At 36.9% G+C, this 24,405-nt stretch overlaps 1 protein-coding gene across 3 annotated transcripts in view; it reads left to right on the forward strand.

Moving 5' to 3' along the window:
• Positions 1–24,405, forward strand: part of SVOPL (SVOP like) — a 64,472-nt gene that overhangs the window by 17,984 nt on the left and 22,083 nt on the right. For all 3 annotated transcript variants that reach the window (XM_051961781.1, XM_051961780.1, XM_051961782.1), the window contains 5 exons: positions 6,281–6,354; positions 10,654–10,856; positions 13,775–13,886; positions 17,398–17,479; positions 20,105–20,194. In XM_051961781.1, the coding sequence (XP_051817741.1) occupies positions 6,281–6,354; positions 10,654–10,856; positions 13,775–13,886; positions 17,398–17,479; positions 20,105–20,194 (561 nt within the window). The remainder of the gene's footprint in view (positions 1–6,280; positions 6,355–10,653; positions 10,857–13,774; positions 13,887–17,397; positions 17,480–20,104; positions 20,195–24,405) is intronic.

Raw genomic sequence — 24,405 nt, forward strand, 5'->3', positions numbered from 1 at the left:
TATGGCTTTCAGGTGATTCAATAATTTTTTTTGCTTGTATTGGTTTATTTCTGACCATCTTTAAAGTGTGTGTGTGTGTGTGTGTGTGTGTGTATTATATTTTGGAAAGTGGTAGTAATGAGCATTTTCTTAATTTCATCCTATTTATTGGATAGAGTTAAAAAACCTTATAAGTTTGACTTAAACAACTTCATCAAAAACTACAATTAAGTATGAGACAGGTCCTTTAAAAACATAGTCAAGCAGATTTCCTTAGAAAAATACATACTCATTCTGATGGAAGTGGATATCTTCGACAAATAGAAGATCTAACTCAGTTCCAATTGATCAATGATGGACAGAAACAGCTACACCCAGAGAAGGAACACTGGGAAATGAGTGTAAACTATTTGCATTTTTGTTTTTCTTCCCAGGCTATTTTTACTTTCTGAATCCAATTCTCCCTGTGTAACAAGAGAACTGTTTGGTTCTGCACACATATATTGTATCTAGGATATACTATAGCATATTTAACATGTATAAAACTGCTTGCCATCTAGGGGAAGAGGGGGAGGGAAGGGAAAACTCAGAACAGAAGTGAGTGCAAGGGATAATGTTGTAAAAAATTATCCAGGCATATGTTCTGTCAATAAAAAGTTATAATAAAAAAAAAGAAAAATATATACTCACATTCACATCTAGAAAGAAGGCTATGAGAACTGAATGTGGATCACAACATAGAACTTTTTATTGTTGTTTGCTTGCCCTTTTGCTTTCTTATTTTTTTTTCTTTTTGATCTGATTTTTCCTTGTGCAGCACGACAAATGTGGAAACATGTACAGAAGAAGTGAACATATTTAACATATTTTGGACCACCTGCTGTCCAAGGGAGGGACTGGGGAAAGGGGAGGGAGAAAAATTTGGAACACAAGTTCTGGCAAGGGTAAATGTTGAAAACTATCTTTGCATGCATTTTGAAATAATATTAAAAAATAATTTCTTGGGAAAAAAAAGAAAAATACATGCTCAGAAGAAGTTTTTTCCCCATATGGTAATAGGTCAAAATGGTTCCTAAATATAAAACTATAGGCAGGTAGGTGACATAGGATAGAATGCTGAACCTAGAGTTAGAAAAACTCATCTTCCAAATTTCAAATCTAACCTCAGAGCTTGGGCAAGTCACTTAATCCTGTTTGCTTTAGTTGCTCATTTGTAAAATGAGCTGGAGAGAAAGATATGACAAACCACTCCAATATCTCTGCCATGAAAACTCTAAATTGAGTGAAGAAAAGTTGGAGATGATTTAACAATAAACAGAATTATACTGATGCTTCCACTTATTGTAACACAATAATTCTTCAACCATAATGTTGCATGTAGATGTCCACATACCATACAATACTTTAAATAAATAAATCTGATGGCCAGATGCTATTTTAGTACAGTGAAATAGATATGACATTTAGTAACCTCCAAATCACTATAAATTTCTTAAACAAATAACATCCAGCAATATCACAATAATTTTTTACACCATTAAAAGTTTAAATTTAAAGAAGTCTAAACAATTAGTTTTACCTTCATGAAAAAATGGCATGTTAAAATAAGGGAAAATTTTCTGGGAAAGAAAGAACAAATGAATGGTAGACTAAATATAAAAGCTTAAAGGGCAAGTTGGTTATTTTTGGAGAAATTATAACAATTAAAATATGATTTGCCTTTTTCATCAACCTTTGAGGCATTTAATACTTGCATATTAAGTCTTTTTTTCCTAATAATCCATTAATTCTTAAATTATCTCTCCATCTATTTTCCAAGTATCTTATTTTTCCAATGACATATTTCACATTTTCTTCTTTTTGTTTTAATCTTTCCAAATTTGTTTTAATTTTTTTTGCTGTCTTATGGAATTATCTTCTACTTGCCCAATTTTAATTTTTAAGGAATTTTTTTCAGTGAGCTTATCTTTTTTTATTTGACCAATTCTGTTTTTTTAAAAATTATTTTTCTTCAGTGAATTTTTATACTTCCTTTTCCATATTCCCTATTCTGCTTTGTAAGGAATTCTTTTCATCAGTGAATTTTTGTGCTTTTTTCCTTTAAACCATTAGATCAAATCTGTTTTTGAAGGTGTTATTTTCTTCAGGTTTTTTTTTTTTTTTTTTTGGATTTTTAACCAAATTGTTAATTCTCTTTTTATAATTTTCTTGCATCACTTTTATTTCTTTTCCCAATCTTTCCTCTATTATTCTTATCTCTTTCAGTCTTCCAAGAATTCTTGTTGATCTTTGATCCAATTAGCATTCCTCCCCCTCCCCATCTGTAACTGTTTTTAGTGTTGTCTTCTTCTAAGTTTGTCTTGACTTTCCTTGTCACTATATTTTTATACTCAAATTTCTTTTTTTCTGGTTTGCACATCTTCCAGCTTATTTGTTGGCTTTTGACTTTATGTTAAAATTGGGCTCTACTTACCTTGGGATGGAGAAGCAGTGTTCCAAGCTTTTCCCATGCTTTTGTTTTCAAAGCTATTTCTGAGGGTTTGAAAGTTTTGGGTGGTGTGATTTTAGGGGAGGTATAATTTCTGATCTCCTGGTCAGAATTTTGGTTCAGGAAGAGATGCTAGTGTCCTTCAGCCACAAATATGGTGTCTTTGCCTTGGAATTTGCGACCAAGGCTACTACTCCCTTCTGACTAACCTGTGTTCCTCTCTGCTTTGGAACTTTATATGGACAATAGTTACTAATCAGTGCCAACTGTACCCAACAAAGAGACCCTTGTATTCTCTTTCCGACCAGTTTTCTGGCCCCCTCACCATCTCTAGGCTAAGAGGTCCTGAAGTAGACTTTAACTCTGGTGTCAAACTTGCCAATCTCTTAAGTTTAATTCTTAAGTTGGAAAAATAGCTCATCCTGACTTTTCGTTGTCTCTGCTATTTGCAAAATTTGATTTGAGGTGTTATTTTAAAGTTGTTTGGAGGGTAATGTTGGGAGACTTTCAATGGTTGCCTCTAATCTGCTATCTTAGCTCTATCCCCCAAACCTTCTGTGAATATTACATTTTGCAAAACAGTAAAACAGATCAAAAGGTCAGATTTGGGGACATTGCCCTATTAAGAGATGCCAAATTCACAGCTGGACTTTTCCCTGCTCTATCAAATTACACACTTTTGTGCATCCTATAACTATTTCTGTGGACTTAAAATAATTGACTATAGGTGAGTATAGGCTTACCATCTTGCTGGGCAGATCATGTCCTTTGGATATATATGGTCTTGTAGGGCCAAATGTCAAGTCTACTACATTATTGCCCTCATCTCTTCCTCAGGAACCAAATTAAATTTTAATTGGGGAATATTTAACAAAATAAAGAAAGTCAAAATAGAGCATAGATAATGGGTAATATATGGTTTTCTAAATCAGATTATGGCACAGGGATCCTTATGTATGGTTAAGTGGTCTCCAGGTTTTATACTACTGATGTAGAGTATGTTTCTTTTCCTGTACTGTTGCAATCCTATAATATGAGAGTAGTCCATGCTTTACAATACTAGGGTTATTCTAGGGCTGGTCTGTGCTCAAAGCTTACATCACTATATTCTTAGGAATATCCACAAACCAAGTAGGATTGAGTAGTATGTCAGTTAACAAGCCATAGGAGTCCATGTGAGAGGCTTGTTTTGGGATATCAAGGACTTATGACTTCTATCAAAACAACCCAAGACTTACCTGTAGCTTTAGAAACAGAGTAAGTTGTTGGAGATAAAGTAATTTAGGTTCATGCACCTATTGTCTGAGGCAGAATTTGAATTCAGTCTTTCTAAATCTGACCTATTAGTCTTCTTTGATAATTGAAGGAAATTGCATGGGAAGAGAGGGAATTAACATTACCTCTTTGTTGCTTCCAATATCTGTTAACCCCATTCCCCTTCTGGAGAAGGCAGTGGGTACTACTGCCTTATGTGGTATGGTTTCAGGAATACCAGGAAGCCACATTGCAAGAAATATTCTTTCATTCTGAATGGTTTTTTGAAGTCTGACCATTGGCCATCCATCCCTTTACCTAGAGACTTTCTTTTTTAAAAATAGCTTTCTATTTTTTCATATATGTGCAAAGATAGTTTAACCTTTGCAAAATCTTGTGTTTCAAATTTTTCTCCCTCCCCCCTTCTTCCTCTAGACACAAAGCAATCCAATATAGATTAAACTTGTACAATTCTTCTAAAAATATTTCCACATTTGTCATGCTGCAAAAGAAAAATCAGAGCAAAAGTAGAAAAAAAAACATGAGAAAGGAAACAAACGACAACAACAAAAAGGTGAAAAAACTTATATTTTGATTCACAGTCTCCATAATTCTCTTTGGATGTAGATGGCACTTTTCATCACAAGTACATTGGAATTGCCTTGAATCACCTCATTGTTGAGCCAAGGAGGACTAGTATTTTCAACCCCATCCATCATGTATTTCTAAGCTGTAGAAATTTTGGATCATTTTTTAGAAAAGACATTTAGAAGCAGAAAGAAGTACATTGAGTGCCTGAGAGAGATGGATGGCACCAAGGAAAAGAGAATAGAACAGAAAATCTGAGACAATCAAAGACCAATTTTACCAGATTCATAATGTAATCCTTGTGTCTGAGACAATCAAAGACCAATTTTACCAGATTCATAATGTAATCCTTGTGTCCAAGTCTTCCTCCTGACTGAAGATTCTCAGTGTTTTAAAGAGAATTTTCACCTCTCTGATTCATTGGTCCAAATAATTTGGAAAATATGCTGTTCAACAACCTTATCCCCCTCTGGTTGGAAATTTCTTTTTCAGGTATTTGGACTGATAAGGCTCAAACCATGAATATTTATTTCTTTTCATTTATTTAATTTATATTTAATTTATTTTCAGAAAGATGGGTGTGTCGACTAAAATAAAGCCCAAAGCCAAAGGGTTGTTTTGTTGACAGATATGTGTGAATGTAATTATAATCACATACTGAGGTATAAAGGCACAAATATGGACCAGGAAGGTAGAGGAGATGGCTTTAATTAGCACTTGTTCTTGCTTAATTTCTTTTGCACATTGATTGAGGATCTTCTCAGTGGCATGGCCCTACTTTCCATATACCTTTGATTTTTTAAAAAAACAGAACCCCAAAATTAGTTTGCACAGGTTGTTAAAAGAATAGATGCCACATTATGATAGAATACCTAGGTCTGGTATAAGAGATGAGAACCAAAAACTCATTACATGGCCCTCAATTGTAGAAGATGGTAGCTTAACAGGTGGGAACCAAGAGTCTTTTACATGGCCTTTAAAATCTAAGTTGTAGGAGATGGTGACAGAGAGAATAATGACCCTGAGTCTAGTGGAGATGAAATACCCAGCATAAATCTGCATAAAAACATCACTAGAACACCTTAGCAGACCTCTAATGCAGGGAATGTGGGAGTTTTCCTGGCCACACATATTTGTGTGTGTGTATATACAAATGCCTCTTCACACGTGTTCCTTGGCCAGAAGTATTCCCAATACCCATGACCTTCTATTCATATTTCCTGAGCCCATCACCTTCCCAGTGATGCTATCCTACCCTATAAGAAACTATATTCCAGGCACCTTATCTTGTCCCTTTATTAGTTAAATTATTTAATTAATGTCTTTTTGTTTAAAATGTGTATTCTGGCTAGTAAAAATAAATATGTGATTTATGAGCTATGCTTTTGAGTGAATGTTGCCCCATGGGATGCTTTTAATATAGAGCAACTTTTTTGGGGGGCAATATCTGAATAAGGCATCCCTGGTATTTAGTATGTATTGGTTAAGTGAAATATCTATAATTTATATCAAAACTCATAGAAAAGAATAATATTGATCAGTTCAATTGAGCCCAAGTAGGGCTCAAGCAGGATTGTCCTTCCATGTCAATGTACTACTGTAAGATTGTCTGTCAAGAAAGCCTGGGCAAAGATCACTTCCCAGAATATTTTCTCTTCCCTGCACATTTGAAAATGGGAACCATATGAAGGTTTATGCTGGACTCTGATCTTGGCAGGGTACAGAAAACATCAAATCTGATTTTCAGGGAGATAAGAGACAAGAAATCTTTCTTTTTCCTACTTCTCAGGAAAATTTAGCATAGTGAGGACTGGCTTTTCCTTTAGCTAGATAGTTTGGTAGCTTTCAAGCATCTGTCTTCAGCACTCTTCTTGTGTTCTTGTTCAGAACCCCACATTGCTAGGATTACTGTTTGGATGTTGCCTTCTTCACACCTGTCTCTAATTTAATATTTCTCTTCCATTGTGTCAGGAAAAAAGAGGAAGATTTGCAGACTTATTGGATGGCAAATACTTACGGACAACTTTGCAGATCTGGATCATATGGTAAAAACATTAAGACTTAAAAACTGAGTTTGTGTTGTTACTGTTTTGCAAGCTACTGGAAAGAAGTATTTATTAGATGGTACTGGGATCATAAGATTATATAGGCAGAAAGTAGGAAAGTCCTGAGGGCTGAGATTCAAGCCTTAGAGGTAAACTCAAAGCTCCTGATGAGTAAAGGTCATTTTTCCCTCTGTAGACCTCCTGAAATTCTCCTTAGATTGGGCTCCCTAAAGGGCCCTTTCCTCAGTATATCTAGCTTGTCTTTGGCTCCTGATACAAACAGATAGTGAGTTGTTTGGGGGAATGCTGCTAGGATATCTATGAGAAGTTCAAGTCTTGTAGACCTTTTGAAGTTCACAATGTCTTATTCTGGTCAAGTAGGTTGGATTTGTCCCTCTTACCCGCTAAGGGATTCCCTCTGGCAAACTTATTTAGTATTGATCTCTTCTCTAAACTGGCCTGATATTAGAATGTGGGGTCCAAACCGGTTTGTAATTTTATACAGTGCCTTCAATGAAGCAGCCAGGTGGTGTAGTGGCTATAAAGGCAGAGCTTGGAGTCAGAAAAACCGGAATTCAAATGCTGTCTCAGACACTATATTACGTTGTGATTCACATTAAGGCTAAATAATTCTCTCTCTGGATACAGATGATTCTTTCCATCACAAGTCTATTGAAATTGGCCTGAATTGCCTTGCTTTTGAAAAGAGCCAAGTTCAATGGATAGAGATTTTGAAAGGAAGTTAGTGATCATCTAATCTAAACTAATTGTTTTGTAGATGGAAAAACTGAGACTTTGAAGTGTCCATAGTCACACATGATTCGAAGCTAATTCATCTTACTCCAAACCCCAAATTCTTTCTATTACATCATGCTGTGTTTCTCAAATGTTAATTATAGGTCCTAGTTTTCAACATTCACTTTTAAAAAAGCTTTTTTCCCCCTTCATTTTAAAAAATTGATACTGATTTGTTCTTATAACATATTCATGTCAAAATATATCACCCCTATATGCTGAACAATTGCTTAATTGTAAAATAACCTTGGTAGTTCGTGGAGTAGATGGAATACAAGTGAGAGCACTCTTTTTTTTTTTTTTTTTTTGTAATGCCTAACATTGCCTAATTATGTAAAGTAATAAAAATATTCTTCCTTAATGACTGTGGGTAAATCACTTTATTTTCTTAGGTCTCAGTTTCTTAATTTGTAAAGTAAAAGGATTTTTTTTTCTTTAGTTGTTGATGAGGAAAACAAAATTATTTTGCTCTGGGATATAGAAAATGGTGTCAGGGAAATCTCATTTTGAAAGGCAAGGACCAATTTATGTGGAGAAATGTTGCACTCTTGTGGTCATTTTGGGATATTTCAGCTAGTGACTATATTTGGCTCTGTTCTATTTTAGATATAGATTTTTCAACTAATGACACAAATTTAAGAAAATTATGAGTAATTCAGGATTATTGTGGGTAGGACAGATAATAGAATTTAATTTATGATAAATTTAAACTTACCTTATGATAAATTATTTCTAAGCTTTGGATGAGTAACTTTGCATTATCTTTTTTTAATGTAATTGGTTATTCATAGTAACTCAATTTAATAAATGTTCTTTTCTAGTTCTTGGATATGAGTAGGCTTCAGCAGATGATCAGCCAAAATTTATATAAAAGAAGTATATAAAAAGCAACATTAAAGGGGAATGTTATATGACCTGGAAAGAAAGGAGTCTGAACATGGAGCAAGCAAGTTGGGCCAATATGATAGTAGAGAACTAATAAGGCTTTTGTATGTATGTATGGCTGGAACCAGTCAGTCAACTAGCATTTATTAGCATCAGACACTGCTGTATTTTTAGAGAAAAAGGCAAAAATAGTAATTAAAATTTTTAATTTAAATTGGGAAGACAACATTGCAAATGATCATGTGTATGAGATAAACTGGAGATAATTCTTAAGGAAGACAGCAAGGGGGAATGAGAAGGGATATAATAAGCCTATAATAGGATAAAAGGGATTTTATCTGGAACTTGCAGGGGGTCATGGCAGCAAAGAAGCAGAAATAAGTAGGGAGTGGCTTCCAGGCCTAGGGAACAGCCAGTGGAAAGGCATCAAGTTGGAGATGGAATGTCACATATGAAGAACAGTTAGGAGGTCAGTGTCACTAGATCACAGAGTATATGGAGGGGAACAAAATGTAAGAAGACTGGAAAGTTTTAGGAAGATCACTTTGCTAGGCAGAGAAGAATGGATTAGAGTAAGGAAAGATTTTAGGTAAGGAGATCAACCAAGGGCTATTGTAATAGTTTAGACAGGAGGTGATGATGGCCTATATTGGGGGCAGTATCAGTGTCAGAAAAAGAGAGATGTTGCAAAGGCAGAATGAATATGATTGGATCTGAGAAATAAGAGTGTGAGAAATCAAGATGACAACTAGGTTATGAGTCTAGGTAACTGGAGAAATATCACTACTCTCAATAATACAGTTATTCCTTCCACATCTCGACTTTCCCCATTGCAGTTTCAATATATTAAATGGGAGTTTGGGGGGAATTCGACATGCAAAGGCCAGCAGACAACACAGAAAGAGTTTAGAAACTCAGAAATGCATAAAAATGTAAAGTATTGTATAATATCAATACCCCATTTTAAAAAAAAGAAAACAAATCAGATTTTTTTTTCCCTCTGGTACAAAGGGAAGGCCCCAAAAGTTCACATGGATTTTCCAAATTGGGAGGCACTTTTCCTTAATATGGAAAAGATAATTGTAATAATGCATTTAGAAAGAGGCAAGAATTTGTGGAGAAGGGTTTTGAATGGATGAGTTTTAAACATATTGAGTTTAAAATTTCTGTGAGATATCTTAAAGTTAGAGGTTATGGGAAGTGAAAGTTTAGTAATAAGATCAGAGAGAGGTTAGGGCTGGCTATATCTATATCTATCTATATCTATATCTATATCTCTATCTATCTATATATGTCTATATCTATATCTATCTATCTATCTATCTATCTATCTATCTATATATATGAATTGTCTCCATATGAGATGTTAATTGAATTTGTGGGAGCTGATGAGATGACCAAGACATCTGAGGTATAGAGAATAGAAAATGATTTATTTAAAGTCATATAACTAGTAAGCAGCAGAACAAGGATTTGAATCCAGTTTATCTGACTCAACCAAAATTAGAAGCTTTGACTTAGCATGTTAGACAACTGTGCTCTATCACTAGGGACTCACAGAGCACCCAGATTAAAATAGAATAAGGAAAGATTTAATAACATAAAATAGAAAAAATGATGATATAAATATATGGTTTTCTAACTCATTACACAACTTTGCAGGGATTCTTATGTATGGTTTGGGTAAATCCTGTTTTTAATTCTAATTTGACATCATTGATCTAGGGTATTGAAATTCAGAGCAAGAAAAAAAATTAAACGCTTACTTCTTCAGAGACAATTTAGTTAGCAAGAATAGTTATTTAAAATGGTAACCTATGTTGTTACATTGTGCATTATGAATAACACCCATCTGTGAAGTATTATAATGTATCCCCTCTATTCAACAACATTTATCTTAATTACTTTATGTATTGTTTTTACATCATAGGTTACAAAGTTGATTCAAAGATGGGTTTCATGATACACTTATCTCTTCCATATCACAGGATTTAGAGGCACAGCACCCCCACGATCTGGAAAATCAATGATGTAAAAAGTTTTGGCCCTCCCTTCCTACCAGAGAAGTCTATATTATTATGATTTTAAAAGATAAAATATGTTGATATTATACAGTATCATCCATATAGTTTATGTATTTCTGAGTTTCTAAACTTTTTCTTTGACGTCTGCTGGAATTGGCGTGTTGCTTGCAGCTTCCTTTATCCAAATATCCATTAAATTTCTGATTCTGGCCTATTTCACAGGCCACGAAACAATGATGGGGAACGTCATTATGTGGAAGGGATACCTGTGCTTTCACTGGGTGTAAAAATTGTTAATTAAGATTCTGCTTTGACTCTAAATCTAGTTCTCTTTCCATTATATTAGTGAATAATCAAACTCTTCCTTTGATACTTCTTAATTAACAGAAATAGGGAATTTTAATGATTCCCCCCTCCCCCCCCTTCTAATACAGACAGACTAGTGCAAATTTTTCCTGAAGCTATTTCATTTCCTTTTTAAAAAATGTAATAAGAAATACATTTCTTATTACAAGGAAATAGAAGGAAAAGGAACAGATTTTAGCGGGGAAGTTTCCAAACCCTGACATTTGTTCCTTGTTCACTGCTTTTTCAGGCTTGGGATCTCTTTTGCGTATTACGGGGTCATTCTGGCCAGTGCGGAGTTACTGGAACGAGACTTAGTTTGTGGCTCCCAAACGGAGACGCAGATGGTGCTGAATGGGGATTCGGAAGAGAGCAAGAGCCCTTGTCATTGTCACCTGTTTGCTCCCTCCGACTACAAGACCATGATCATCAGTACCCTGGGAGAGATTGCTCGTAAGGAGTTTTCGTCTTGGGAGATTGCTTTGTTTAACATGCGAACGTAGTAACATCAGCATCTAAAGTTCCCAATATGAGGCGAGTAGCAAGGGGTAGTGATCCAGCCCACCGGAGCTGATCCATCCTTTTGGGTATGGTCAACTGTATTACTGATAGAGAACTCTGTGTAGTGGATGCTGGGTCAGGGAGGAAGATGTAAGTTTGAATCCTATTCCCAACACAAACTGTAACACCCCTAGGGATCTTAGTTTCTTCTTTAAAATAGGGGATTAGACTCAAGTGATCTCTAAGCTCCGTTAAAGCTCTAAATCTATGTCTATATGATTTTTGTTGGCGATTATTTGATCCACAAGTTGGAGGTACAGTGAAGGAATCTCTTGGGATGGAGAAGAAAGCAATTGGACCTAGATTGATCTTTGATAGCCTGAATTAAAAACAAACAGGAATTTATTTCCAACTGTTTATCAGGGATTATCCTCAATAGTTCCTAAACTCTATTTGGGGGGTGAACTGTAGCTAATCATATATTAGCAAAATCTGAATTTGAAAGGTTTTCGTGTACTGTCAAATGAAGAATTCAGCAAAATTGCTAGTCTTGGGAGATCCAACTTGGAAGGCACACAGTCATGGATATCTCATCTTTCTTCTTTTTTTCTCCTTCTCATCTTTTTTTCTTCTGATGCTGCTCCTTCTCTCCTCTTTTTTCTTTTCTCTTCCCCTTTGTCTCTCCCTCCATCTTCCTCTCCCTTTATTTCCCCCTTTTCTCTCTTCTTACCATCTTCTTTTTTCCTTTTCTCTCCTCCTTCCCCCTCTCTCTCCTCTTTCCCCCTTTTCTCCCCCATTTCTCCCTTTTTTCCCCTTTTCTTTCCACCTTTCTCCCTCACTTTTCTTCCCCCTTCCTCCTGATTTTTCTCTTCTCTCCCTTTCCATCGCTTCATCCCCCCAACCCCATCTCTACCTAAAATAGAGCATCAGGACTTTCTTCAGATGCTAGTAATCAGTACTACTACTACTATTACTACTACTACTACTACAATGAGGTAGCTGGCTCCTGGGTGTTTGTGACAGAATGTATTGTGAGCAGTTTGAGTGGGTAGAAGATAGAGAATATGTCAAATCAAGAGAAAAGGACAAGTTAGCTAATTGGGAGTGCCTGCAAATAGCAGGATTGTGAATTGGTGCACTGTCAAGGTGCTGTCAGTCTATGTATTGGGGGGAGGGTTTGGGGGTCACAGATGAGCTAACTGAAGCAAGAATTGGTGTAATCACTTTCTCAAGGTAAAAATGACAGAGAAGGTTTGAACAAAGGTCTTTCAGAACCAGCTCTTTATTCCACACCATGTAAACTTCTTAAGCAAAAGAAGGTAAATTCTAGGGCACGGGAGCTGCCCTTTCCTGAGGGTGAATTGAGAAATAAAGTAAAGGACCCAGCAAGTCACTTAACCTCTATTTGCATAGGAGGCAGCTAGATGACTCAGGAGTTAGAGAGCTGAGTTTGGAAGATCAAAGACTTCAAGTGGGCAAGAGATCATCAGGCATTAATAAGTAAAAATTGCCACCACAGTCCTTCTCCTTCCTTCTCAGTATTTTGCTCCAGTTTTCTGGAGATCAGGGGCACTGCTTCTTATTTTTCTTCCCCCTCCCCCCTTTTTTAAACCACTTTTTCCTTTCCTTATCCTCTAGCTTCAAGTGGTCCCTTCTACTCTAGCTTATAATTTTCTCCTATTCTTCCCAAATTTCTGCCAGAAATGATTTGTAACATTCAAGGGTGGTCAGGAAACAGCGGTTTGGAAACATCCTTTGAGCCAGGGAAATGTCAGAGACTTTCTGCAACTATGGGAATTTAGTGCCTAAAAAACTGATGACTAGGAGAGATGAATATTCGTGTAATTTGTTTGTTTTTATTGGGCAGAGAAAATGCCAGGATTAATTATTTTATCATTATAAGAAGTTCTTGGTGTGGAAATTCCATGTATTATTTCTTTTTCAATCAACAAGATAATAGTAACAACAACAACAACAATAGTATTTATATACTGCTTTAAGGTTTGCAAAGTGCTTTCTAAATGTTATCTTATTTTATCTCATTTAGGAACAACAATTCTGGGATGTAGGTGCTATTATTATTCACATTTTCTAAATGAGAAAATGGAAGTAGACAGAAGTTAAGTGACTTGCCTAGATAATTAGTAAATATCTGAGGTAAAATTTGAATTTAGTCCTCTTGAGTCTAAGTCTAGTGCTCTAGCCAGTATAATCTAGATGCCTGAGGTGGGATAAAAAAAAAAAATACATGTTAACAGACATCCTACCAGGCACTGGGAATAACAATATAAAAGAGAGTTCTTACTCTAATAAATGTTAGAATTCTATTTTTTGGTGAGCCAATGACAAATGAATACATTTCGATTTCCTCAAAAAATGTTTTTCTCCCAGGATCTGCAAAAGGAATTTACATTCTACTAATTTCCTCAACTATTGCAGATGGTCAATTCAACAGCAATTTAGATTGAGGGTTTCTTCCTGGAGCTTTGAAATTGGGTAATTTCCCCTTAACCATTCAGAAACTGTAGCAATCCCAGTGGCTCCTAGGATAATCCTTTGATCTGGGGAGAAACAATATAGAAACATTACTCTCTGATTGAAAGTGATTGTCTCCCCTCCTGTGAAGGGACTTAGACTAAGGAATCTGAACTATGATCTAATATATCTATCCAACAGATCTTTATGTTCTCACAAAAATAAAGGACTGCCAGGAAATTTGCTTACAAAGAAGAACCAAAGAGACAGCATTCAAGAAGTTTGAACCAAGTTGCTTCCATTTGAAACAGGCACGAAATGGTTAATGTCGATGTCTGAATGTGCTAACTGCTTTTTAAGATGTCAAGGATTGGTTGTTATTTCTTCTCTTCTAGTAAATCCTTTAAATATCCTGGGCATTAACTTTTTGGGAAGACGGATCAGCCTTTCTATCACCATGGGATGTACAGCTTTGTTCTTTCTGCTGCTCAATATTTGTACTTCAAGGTATCTTCCTTTTGGGTGCGCCAAAATAGTTGGTTTTGCAATAGTGAACTTTTTTTGTTAATGCTAGGGAGCTCCCCACTGTCTACTCATGCAGATCAACAACTGTTTTGGAATACAAAGAAAGGCAAAAGAAACACAGTCCTGTCTTCAGAGAACTCATATTCTAATAAGAGAAACAAGGAAAAAAATTATCCATAAAAAAACCATATACATACATATAATTGGAAGTAATTTCCATTAAAAAATTTTTATTTACTTAATATTTTCTCCAGTTACATTTAAAACATTTTTTTACATTAAAAAAAAAAAAACTTTTGTGTTGTAGATTCTCGCCTTTATTCCATTTAAGAAATTCCCAGCCCCCACTTAAGAAATTACATGTGAACTTATGTAAAACATTTCCATAAGTTATGTTGTGAAAGAAAACAAATCCCCCATCCTAATTAAACAACAGCAACAACAAAACTCTAAAAAAAAAAAAAAGTGTGTGAGTGTACATGTGTACACACAGAGAATGAAGATATTCTTCAGTCTATATTCAGACACAACAATTTCTTCTCTGAGTATGGATAGGATTTTTCATTTTAAGTCCTTCAGAATAGTCATGGATCATTGTATTGTTGAGAATAGAAAAGTCATTTATAGCTGGTCACGCCAGAACATTGTGATTACTTTATATAGCGTACATTTTATTTTACTTAAGTTAATGGAGGACTTTTCAGGTTTTGTTTTTTTTTTTTTTTTCTGAGAGCATCCTGCTCATCATTTCCCATGAACAATAACATTTCATGAAAAAAAAAATCACATCAAAGGAACTTTTTTTTTTTTAATACACTGTATGGGGATGGAAGATGGGGACCCATAAATGTTTGTGGAGAATATGGCATTTGAGCTGAGTCTTGAAGGAAGTCAGGAAACTAGGAGGTGGAGAAGAGGAAGACAGACATTCCAGACAGCCAGTGAAAAGACATGGAGGTGGGAGATGTTGCTGATTCATAGAAGAAGGGGAATAGTCTTAGACTTCTTAATCTTTCAGGATGGAAAATGGAGGAACAGGAGAGGGAAAGACTTTAAAAACCAATGGGGAGCAGCTAGATGGCTAGTAGTAGATAGAGCACCAGCCCTCAAGTCAGGAGGACCCAAGTTCAAATGTGACCTCAGACACTTAACACTTCCTAGCTGTGTGACCCTGGGCAAGTCACTTAACCCCAATTGCCTCAAGAAACAAAAAAACAAAAAAGCCTCCAACAATAGACTTTCCATTTGATCTGAGGTAATAGGGAATCACTGGAATTTATTAAATGGGGGTAAGAGGGTGAGATAACATGACAAAACCTGTGGTTTTTGAAAAATCATATTAGCAGATGAACAAAGGATGGATTGGAGTAAGAGGAGACTTAAGGTAGAGATTGAGTGCAAGGCTTTTGCAAGATTCTGGTGGTTCTCAGGTGATGCGTGTCTTTATCAGGATGATGGTGATATGAGTCTTAAAACAATCTCTTAAAAATAGAGATTTAAACATCACATGCAAGTTCTCCAGAGCATCTTATGGCTGGTCAAAAATGCCACTTAAGATTATACTTATGTGAAAATTATGAACTGTTTGGTCCATAGAAGGGAGAGGAGAAAGGAGTCTTGTTTGTTCTAAACAGTGATTCTTTCCTCCATGTGCTGTCCCAGTTTCTCTTTATCCAACTGGAATTTTCCCTCTAAGGTTGAAGGGGGAATGTCCAAGAAGTGTGTTAAAGTTGATGCTAAAACAGCGTTACCTTCATATTTAGGGGGAAGAATACATGACCCTCATAGGAGAGATTACCTTAAATCTATCCGCAAATTAAATTTTCGGTCAGAGTTTGATTATTATAAAGTCACATGAGAATGGATGATTTTGGTGTCCTGTTGGAACAAGATAACTGGGAACTGCAAAATCCTAGGTTAAGTCCTACCCCCAACAAATGTGAGTTAAATGACTTTGGGCAATCACTTTACTTCTTCCTGCTCTAAGCAATTCCATAAGACTTGCAAAGAAGGTGAAATTCTGCTGTTGATAAAATGATGTTGTTTCACATGTTTTTCTTAAGCCAGTGAAACCCCAGGTCTTCTCCCTATCCCTCTATGTGGCCCAGAGAGTTCATTTTGAAGAGTCTTGTTCTGGTCAGTAGCACAATTTTAATTTTTAAAAACTTCTATGAAACTATGCAGAATTGCAGTGTTAGTGGGTACATAAATTTCATCTCCCTATTCTTAGGCTAGAGTGGAAAGCTTAAGAATAAGAAGGGTCTGTGCATACCCTTTGATCCAGCAGTGAAGATACTACTAAATCTGTATCCCAAAAAGATCTTAAAAGGACGGAAAGGGACCCACATATGGAAAAGTGTTTGTGGCAGAAACTGGAAATTGAGTGGATGCCCATCAGTTGGAGAATGACTGCATATGAATATTATGGAATATTATTGTTCTGTAAGAAACAATCAGCAGGATGTTTTCAGAGAGTCCTAGAGAGACTTCCATGAACTGATGCTAAGTAAAATAAGTAGAACCAGGACATCATTATACATGGCAACAAGACTATACGATAATCAATTCTGATAGAATTGGCTCTTCTCAGTAATCCAATGATCCAAGACAATTCCAGTTAGATTTGGGGTGGAAAATGCTACTGGCATCCAGAGAGAGAACTATGGAGACTGAATGTGGATTGAAATACACTATTTTCACCTTTTTGTTTTGCTTTATTTTTCTTTCTTGGGATTTTTCCATTTTGTTCTAATTTTTCTTTCCCAACATGACTCATGTGGATTTATATGTTAAAAATGATTATATATGTATAACCTACATCAGATTGCTTGCAATCTTGGGGAAGGAGGAGGTAAGGAAGAGAAGGAGGAAAAAAAATTGAAACTCAAAATCCTGTGAAAATAAATGTTGAAAGAGAACTGTTTGGTTCTATACACACATACTATATCTAAGATATACTATAACATATTTGATATATATAAAACTACCTGCCATCTAGGGGAGAGGGTGGAGAGAGGGAAGGGAAAAGTCGGAACAGAAGTGAGTGCAAGGGATAATGTTATAAAAAATTATCCCTGCATATGGACTGTCAATAAAAAGTTATAATAAAAAAAATTCTAAAAATTTTCAAAAAGAAAATAAATGTTGAAAACCATCATTACATGCAACTGGAAAAATAACATACTATTAAAATAATATTTTAAAAAAAGAATAGGAAGGGCAAGGGTCCTCATTGACAGATGGAGGGGTCTTGTCCCAAAGTCCTGTTTTGGAGGGCCTAACAACAAAAGGGCCAGTGGAGCCATTATATTTCTCTTCTGGCTGGAGTGATAATGCATCTACTTATTTTTGTTGATTTAAAAACAACACCAAATAACAACAACAAAAAACCCTGCCACGTTGAAATGGATGTTGATCCTATAAATATTTCCTTATTGGTGACACTAAGCTAATAATGATTTTTATCCTTTCCCCTTTATTCTCTCTTTTCTAGTACAGGCCTGATTGGCTTCCTCTTCATGCTGAGGGCTCTGGTGTCAGCAAATTTCAATACCATCTATATCTATACCGCTGAGGTTGGTCTTTCTCAGGGCTCTGATGGATAGTATGATTGAAACTGCTTTTGATAAATCATTTAAAATGTGTGCCCATCCACTGGCAACTTTTCCTCACCCTCTACTAAGGGGTTTCTTTTAAGATTTAAAAGCTTTCATGACTTTCTAAATACATCCCTCTGAAATAATACCCAGCAGGGATTTCCAACTTTGTATTGTTATTGGGAAAGGACATTTTTTGGCCCTCATTCATTTTCAGAAATCCAACTCTTGCAAGTGTCTTCTCTTATTCACGGATTTGAGGAGGATGGGAGAATACCAGCCAAACTCAAGACATGGAAATCTCCCTGTTTTTGTGCACTGTGGGTTCCTCTGGATTCTTGCAAGTGTCCTCTTGTATCCTGAGATTTTTTTTTTGAGGAGGTTGGGAGAATATCAGCCAAGCTCAAAACATGGGGGGGGGGGGATCTTCACTTTTTTGTGTGCCATAGGTTCCTTTGGCAGACTGGTGAAATCTGATGGACTCCTCAGAATAGTATTTTTTAATGAATGAAATAATATACATAAGATTCTAAAGGAAACAAATTATGCTCGAAATACTCTTATCAAAATTGTTATTTATTATTTAAATCAATTTTTGGGGAAGCTAGGGGGCACAGTGGAGAGAGCATCAGCCCTGGAGTCTGGAGAAACTGAATTCAATTTGACCTCAGACACTAGATATTTACTAACTGTATGACCCTGGGGCAATTCCCTTAACTCCAGTTGCCTCATATTACCCCGCCCCGCCCCCCCCCCAAAAAAATTAAGGATTTCTGCTTAAGGATAAAGGATTTATATATGTATATAAATATAATTTTAACATCTGTTAAAAGTAAGAATATAAAAGAAATCCTTGACATAATTAGTTTACTCTCAAAATTGTCTAGTTTGGGATATTACCTTTAAAAATAGAGTTTATTCAAGGCAACATTTAGAAATTTGGTAATCAGATTTTCTTTGTAATGTTTTCACTTTTTGTGACAAGTTGGGCCACAATTTGGCATCTTTCCATTTTCTGCACATTAATGAGAAACAGGCAAAAACTTGAGCAAAGGAAATTGCCAATGAACTGTGAAAACAAAGGAAAAGGGGCTTTGGGGATTTAGGGTTCTCCCCAGAGGCAAGTTGACGCAGAGAGTGAGTGATGGTAGGGGCTATTGTAACTGTCACTCTTCAGTCCTTTGAGAACTAGTCAGGAGGATAGGAAGCAGTCAACTAGCTTCTAGAAAAGTCATGAAGTTGCCTCAACTCTACTTTAAAATGTCATATCCCAACTGGATAATTGTAGGAGCAAATTAATTATGCTGAAGATATCTTTGTTTCTCCTCTCATAGGTATTAGATCAATATTTTTTAGGAAGCTGAAAAGATGAGTAATGTGTACATCTTGATTTCCCTCAAACTTATGGTTTTTTTTTTCTTTGTGGTTATAAAATGCCTGGAAATTTTATGTCTTTAAAATTATGTTTTTTTTCTTTGTGGTTATAAAATGTCTGGAAATTTTATGTCTTTAAAATTGAGGGGGAGGGGGGCAGCTAGGTATTGCAGTAGACAGAGCAATTGGCCCTAGAAGAACCTGAGATAGTTACTAGCTGTGTGACTCTGAAAAAGTCATATAACCCTGATTGCCTCCTCCCCAAAATATAATAAAATTTAAAAACTCAATATTTAAATTAAAAAAAACAAAAATAATTAATTTAATAAAATAATGAATAAAAAAATAAAAATGAGTATTGCATTTATTTCAGTTTCTTTCGAACTCATTTTTTCCCTTCTCTCCATGGCTGCAGAAGGCCTTGAATCCTTTTTTATTGTGAAAGTGACAGCATTTCAAGATTTGTCCTGTGGAATAGGGATTAGGCTCACTTATTCTTGATCCCTGAGGGACTTAGATGCTCATGTAGTCCTCTTAAAACAAAGAACCTGGTCATATTCCTTCCCAGATCAAAAATCTTCCTTGTACCTACTTATTTGTAGAATAAAAGACAAATGCTACCATTGGCATTCAATGGTCTCTGTGATGTGATTCAAGCCTATCTTTCCATTCTTATTTCACATCATAATTTAATACTTGCTATCCTGATAAACCAGACCTCTAGCATTCATTCTTGCCTGGTCTATTGTGGTTGTTATTGTTTTCCTTTTTAACCTTATGATAGTTGACACTCATATACAGCCCTTTAATATTTGCAAAGCTCTTTATGTTATTATTGTATTTTTGGAGCATCAGACCAATATGAGCTCGTAATGCTATAGGTTGGCCACAAATAGCCCCAATGAACATTTAGGGTGGGATTCTCTCACTTGTGTGAGTTAACTAAATTCTGCTTGGCTCATAGAGCACCTTCTCGGACGAGGGCACGCCATGCTGGGTGGTCCTGTGCCAGGGTCTATTCTCGAGTTCTTAAGAGAGACCTTGAGAGTGTGGCGCCTTTTCTGACCACCTTGTGAGGGCATGGATGCTCTTGAGGTCCCCTCCTTCAAATGACTGAGCCAAATGGCTCTGTCCGATATGATTCAGGTCTGCATTGGGTCTGGGGCATGTTGGGCTGGGGGAAGCAGAAGAAATGAGTATTTAATGATTGAGGCTTCTCTCCTGCTGCAGGTCTACCCCACTCCTATGCGAGCTTTGGGCATGGGCACAAGTGGCTCTTTGTGTCGGATTGGTGCGATGGTGGCTCCCTTTATATCCCAGGTGAGATGCCCCTGCAGTGAGCCTGAAGGGGATGGCAGTGAAGAAGTAGAAGAGACTTCAGAAGGGAAGGCTGACCAGGGATTGTTTTATCAGAACATTCTCTAAATCGGTAATCGTCTGGGAAAGCCGCGCTGAGCCCCTACCCCAAGATGAGACATTGTCCAGTCTTTTGGGGCATTCAATAACATAGGGAAGCAGCAGGACATAGGAGAAAGAGAAGCTTTCCCTATGGCTTGGACAAGTAAATTCCCCTCAGAAGTCTCAGTTTCCCCATCTGTAAGAATATGGAGTTGGGCCAAATGATCTTTAAGGTCTCTTCTAGTTGCAGTAGTCTAACGTCTGTGTGCCAGGGGGAGATATAGCAGGGATGATATTTTTCCTTGTTAGGAGAAGGTTGTGGAAGCCCACTGTGGATTCAGGATCCTCCAGGGACCTGTCAGAATGGTGTCACTATCACAGGAAGCATGGCTTATTACTAAGAAATCTAGCTCTCAGGGGTTTGAACCACTCTACAATTCAGGGGAACAATCCTGATTCTTAGAATTTTAACCCCACAGATACATTACATCATTCCAGGTGTAGTCACTTTTCAGTGACAAATGACCTCCTTGTGTTAATGGGGTATCATGACTGTACATGTATAAACCCATATCAGATTGCTTACTGTCTGAGGGAGAGGGGGAACATAGAGAGAAAGAGAGAAATTTGGAACTCAAAACTTGAAAAAAAAAATCAAGTGTTAATAATTGTTTATATGTGCAATTGGGACAAAATAAAATTTTAAAAATAGGTAACTTAAGGAGGCAGTTCTAGAGTATGTATTTCTATATGGGATTTGGCACCTTCCACCCATTTTTTAATCACTTCAGACTCACTGGTAAGAGGTAATGGGTTAAAAGTTAAAGGTTTAGGAATAAAAATCTACCCCCAACCTAAGGGAATTTGGGAAGGTATCAGACAGCGGTTATGAGGAAGTGAAAGGAGGTAGAATCCCAGCAAAGGGAAATAGGGACTTATCTTTTGTACTTTCTATCCTGAGGTTTTATCCTAGCCTTTCCTGTGCCTTTTCTTGCACTGTGCCCCACTTCCCTGGAATGGACACCTGCCCCATCTCCATCTGGTGAAGTCTTTCTCTTCCCTCAGGACCCAGCTCAGGTGTTCCCTTCACAAAGGTTTCCCTGCCCCTCAATCTCCTTAGTGAAAGCGATCCTTCCCTTCTCAAATTTCCCTTAACACTTTACCCAGATCTTTCTTTTGCTGTTCTCACTTCCTCCTGTATTATAGATATTCATGCATCTTTCTCCACATTTGATTATAAGCTCCTTGACAACAATGTCCATTTAATTGAACAATTCAACAAATATGTGTAGGTAGCTAGTATGTACAAGACACCACGCTAGGTATTAAGAGATAGAAAGACAAAAGTCTGTTTACAAGGAGCTTATGAACTATGTAAGGGATGCTGCATGTGTATAGAAAATAACTAGCAAGTAATATTAGTCAGAGGCTGTGATAAGAGAGGCAGGAGAGAAGAAGAGAGAAGGAGATGGTGTTCAACTCCATGGTCTCGAAGATTTAAATCTATAATGCTAAGAAGTGAAGAGGGGGTGTATTCCAGACATGGAACATAACCTTGTATCCCTGGCACCAAGCAGAGCCATAATATGCAATATTATAAGTATATATTATATAATTATTATATAACATTACATAATATTTATAATATTAATATATTTATTATAAATATAATAATTATACAATACATAATTATATGTACCATAATTATATATTATAATAATATATTTTTCTTCTTGTTTGGTCATTTTAGACTTTTGTGACCCACTTTGGGATTTTCTTGGCAGATACTGGAGTGGTTTGCCATTTCCTTCTTCTGCTCATTTTATATGGAAGCTGAGGCAAGCAGGGTGGAGTGACTTATCCTTGTGTCTGAGGCTGGATTTGAGCTTGGGAGTATGAGTCTTACTGAATATGGGGTCAGCGCTCTAGTCTGCCTGCCACCTGACTGCCTCCTATTATACCCAGTCCGCGCTTAATGTTTCTTGAACTCCATGGAGTTACTAACTCAGCTGGGCACGCCGATGTCCGAGTCCCTCCTTGAGTTAAACCTGTGTCTGTTCCGTGTCTTACAATGACCTCGTTTCACCATGCTAACAGACAAACAGGAAGCTTTGTGGAGTTTGGCGGCCTGAACAACACTAGCTGTATTCAGTTCCTGGCCCAGTTGGGCTAGTTACTCGATCCTCCTGAGCCTCCCAGAGCCCCCAGAAACCCTGGGAAAAGGGCACCCACTGGGACAGATTTATTTATCCGTAATGGGCCCTCCTGGGGACTGGAGGGCGAGACTGAGGGTTTCTTCCCATGTGTCTCCTCCCTCCTTTTGAAAAGAGAGAGATGTGTACTATATCTTGTCCTCTCAGAAGAGAGAGGACCTAGAGAATGAAGGGAAAGACAGAAAGGAGGAGAACATGGAAGGAAGAAAAGGAAAGGCCAAATTATGAGGGATTTTGATTTCCTGATGGGTTTCTTCCCATCTCATCCCCAGGAGTTTTCCAATTAATCCTAAGGTTGTTACTGGCCAAACTGGCACTTCTTAGAGTGATTTTTCATTCTCTCTCTTTTTTTCTTTTGTATAGCCAATCAGGGAGAAGTAATTTGCTCAGGGTCACAGAGCTAGTAAGTATCTGAGGCCAGATATGAATTTGGATCCTACTGACTCCAAGTTTGGAACTCTGTACCACTCAGATGCTCTGAGTTTCATTCTCAAGAGCTTACAAAATTATCTAGTCCAGGGGTTCTTAATCTGGGCTCTGTGGACCCTCAAAGTATCTATTGATAGACTTTATGGGGTCCATGAGCTGTATCAAAGGGGCAAGGAGCAGCTAAAGGGCACAGTGAATAAAGCACAAGATTTGTAATCAGAAGGACCTGAGTTAGAATCAGGCCTCAGACACTTCCTGGCTATGTGATCTTTGGTAAGTCCCTTAACCCTGTAAAAAACGCCGAGAAGAAAAAGGGCAAAGCACTCCTGTTATACAACTTGCTAGTAAAATAAGCCACTTGAAGAAAGACTTTCTATTTTTGCCTTTCTATCTCTAGTCCCAAGCAGAATGCCTGGTAAAAAGCAGATGCCAAATTAATACTTTTTGATTGACTGAATTTGTATTTTCTCTTTTAAAAATTGTCCTTTGGGATCCTTAAGAGGGAAAGGATTCTGGGCAGATGGTGGAGTAGGTCAGAAAATCCAAGCTCTCCAGATTTCTCCCACAAACAAAACAAAATTGTGCCTTAGAGTGAACATAGGTCAGTGAAAAATAAATAAGACTTGAGACAGAACAGGGGTCCTCCTGGGACAAGCAGAGAAGACCTGAAGAAAAAACCCAGTCCAGGCTATCTCTGCAAGAACAAGTTGGGGAGCCCTGGGATGAGGGGTCAAGGTCTGAGTCCAGGAAGACTGAGGGAACCTCGGCTGATCAGGAATGCCAGGCCCAGCTGTGCTGCTGAGATGCGCCCTGGGTGAGAAGGAGCCAGCACTGCAGAGGCAGTGGGGCAGGGATGCTGCTGGCTGCAGGCACTTGCAGGAATGGGGAGTCCTTGGTTTGGGTTTCCTGGTCAGAAGGGAGAGCTGAGGTAAAGTTAGAGGCACCATCCCCCCTCATACCGGGATTAGAGGAGTTTACACTAATATTTCTCATTTAAAACATGTGTGTGTAATATAGACAAAGAAGAAAGAACCCAACCATAGAAACTTACTATGGGAATAGGGAAGACCAGGTTCATCTTAAAAGGAAAACAGTGAAGTAAAAAAAAAAAAAAAAAAAGCCTTTTCTACCCCAAAGAGTTATGTAAAATGGTTCCCTGTCCATAAAAAAAAGGTAACCCAACTAGAGATCCAGAGTCTTAAGAAAATAATTCTTTGAAAATTAGAATTGGGCAAGGAGAAGCTATGAGACCAAGTAATAACAAAACAAAATATAAAGAATGAAAATATTGAAGAGAATGTAAAACATTTTTTAAGAAGTACAACAGATCTGGAGAACAGATCAAGAGAAAACGTAAGAATAATTGGACTACTGAAAGCTGTGACCAAAAAAAGAACTTTAATACAATAGTAAGAGAAATAATCAAAGAAAATTGTTCTGGAGTGATAGACTATAAGAGGAAAATTGAAAAAGAAAAAACCCACCAATCAT

Source organism: Antechinus flavipes, chromosome 5, assembly GCF_016432865.1.
Source record: "Antechinus flavipes isolate AdamAnt ecotype Samford, QLD, Australia chromosome 5, AdamAnt_v2, whole genome shotgun sequence".
Lineage (NCBI taxonomy): Eukaryota > Metazoa > Chordata > Mammalia > Dasyuromorphia > Dasyuridae > Antechinus > Antechinus flavipes.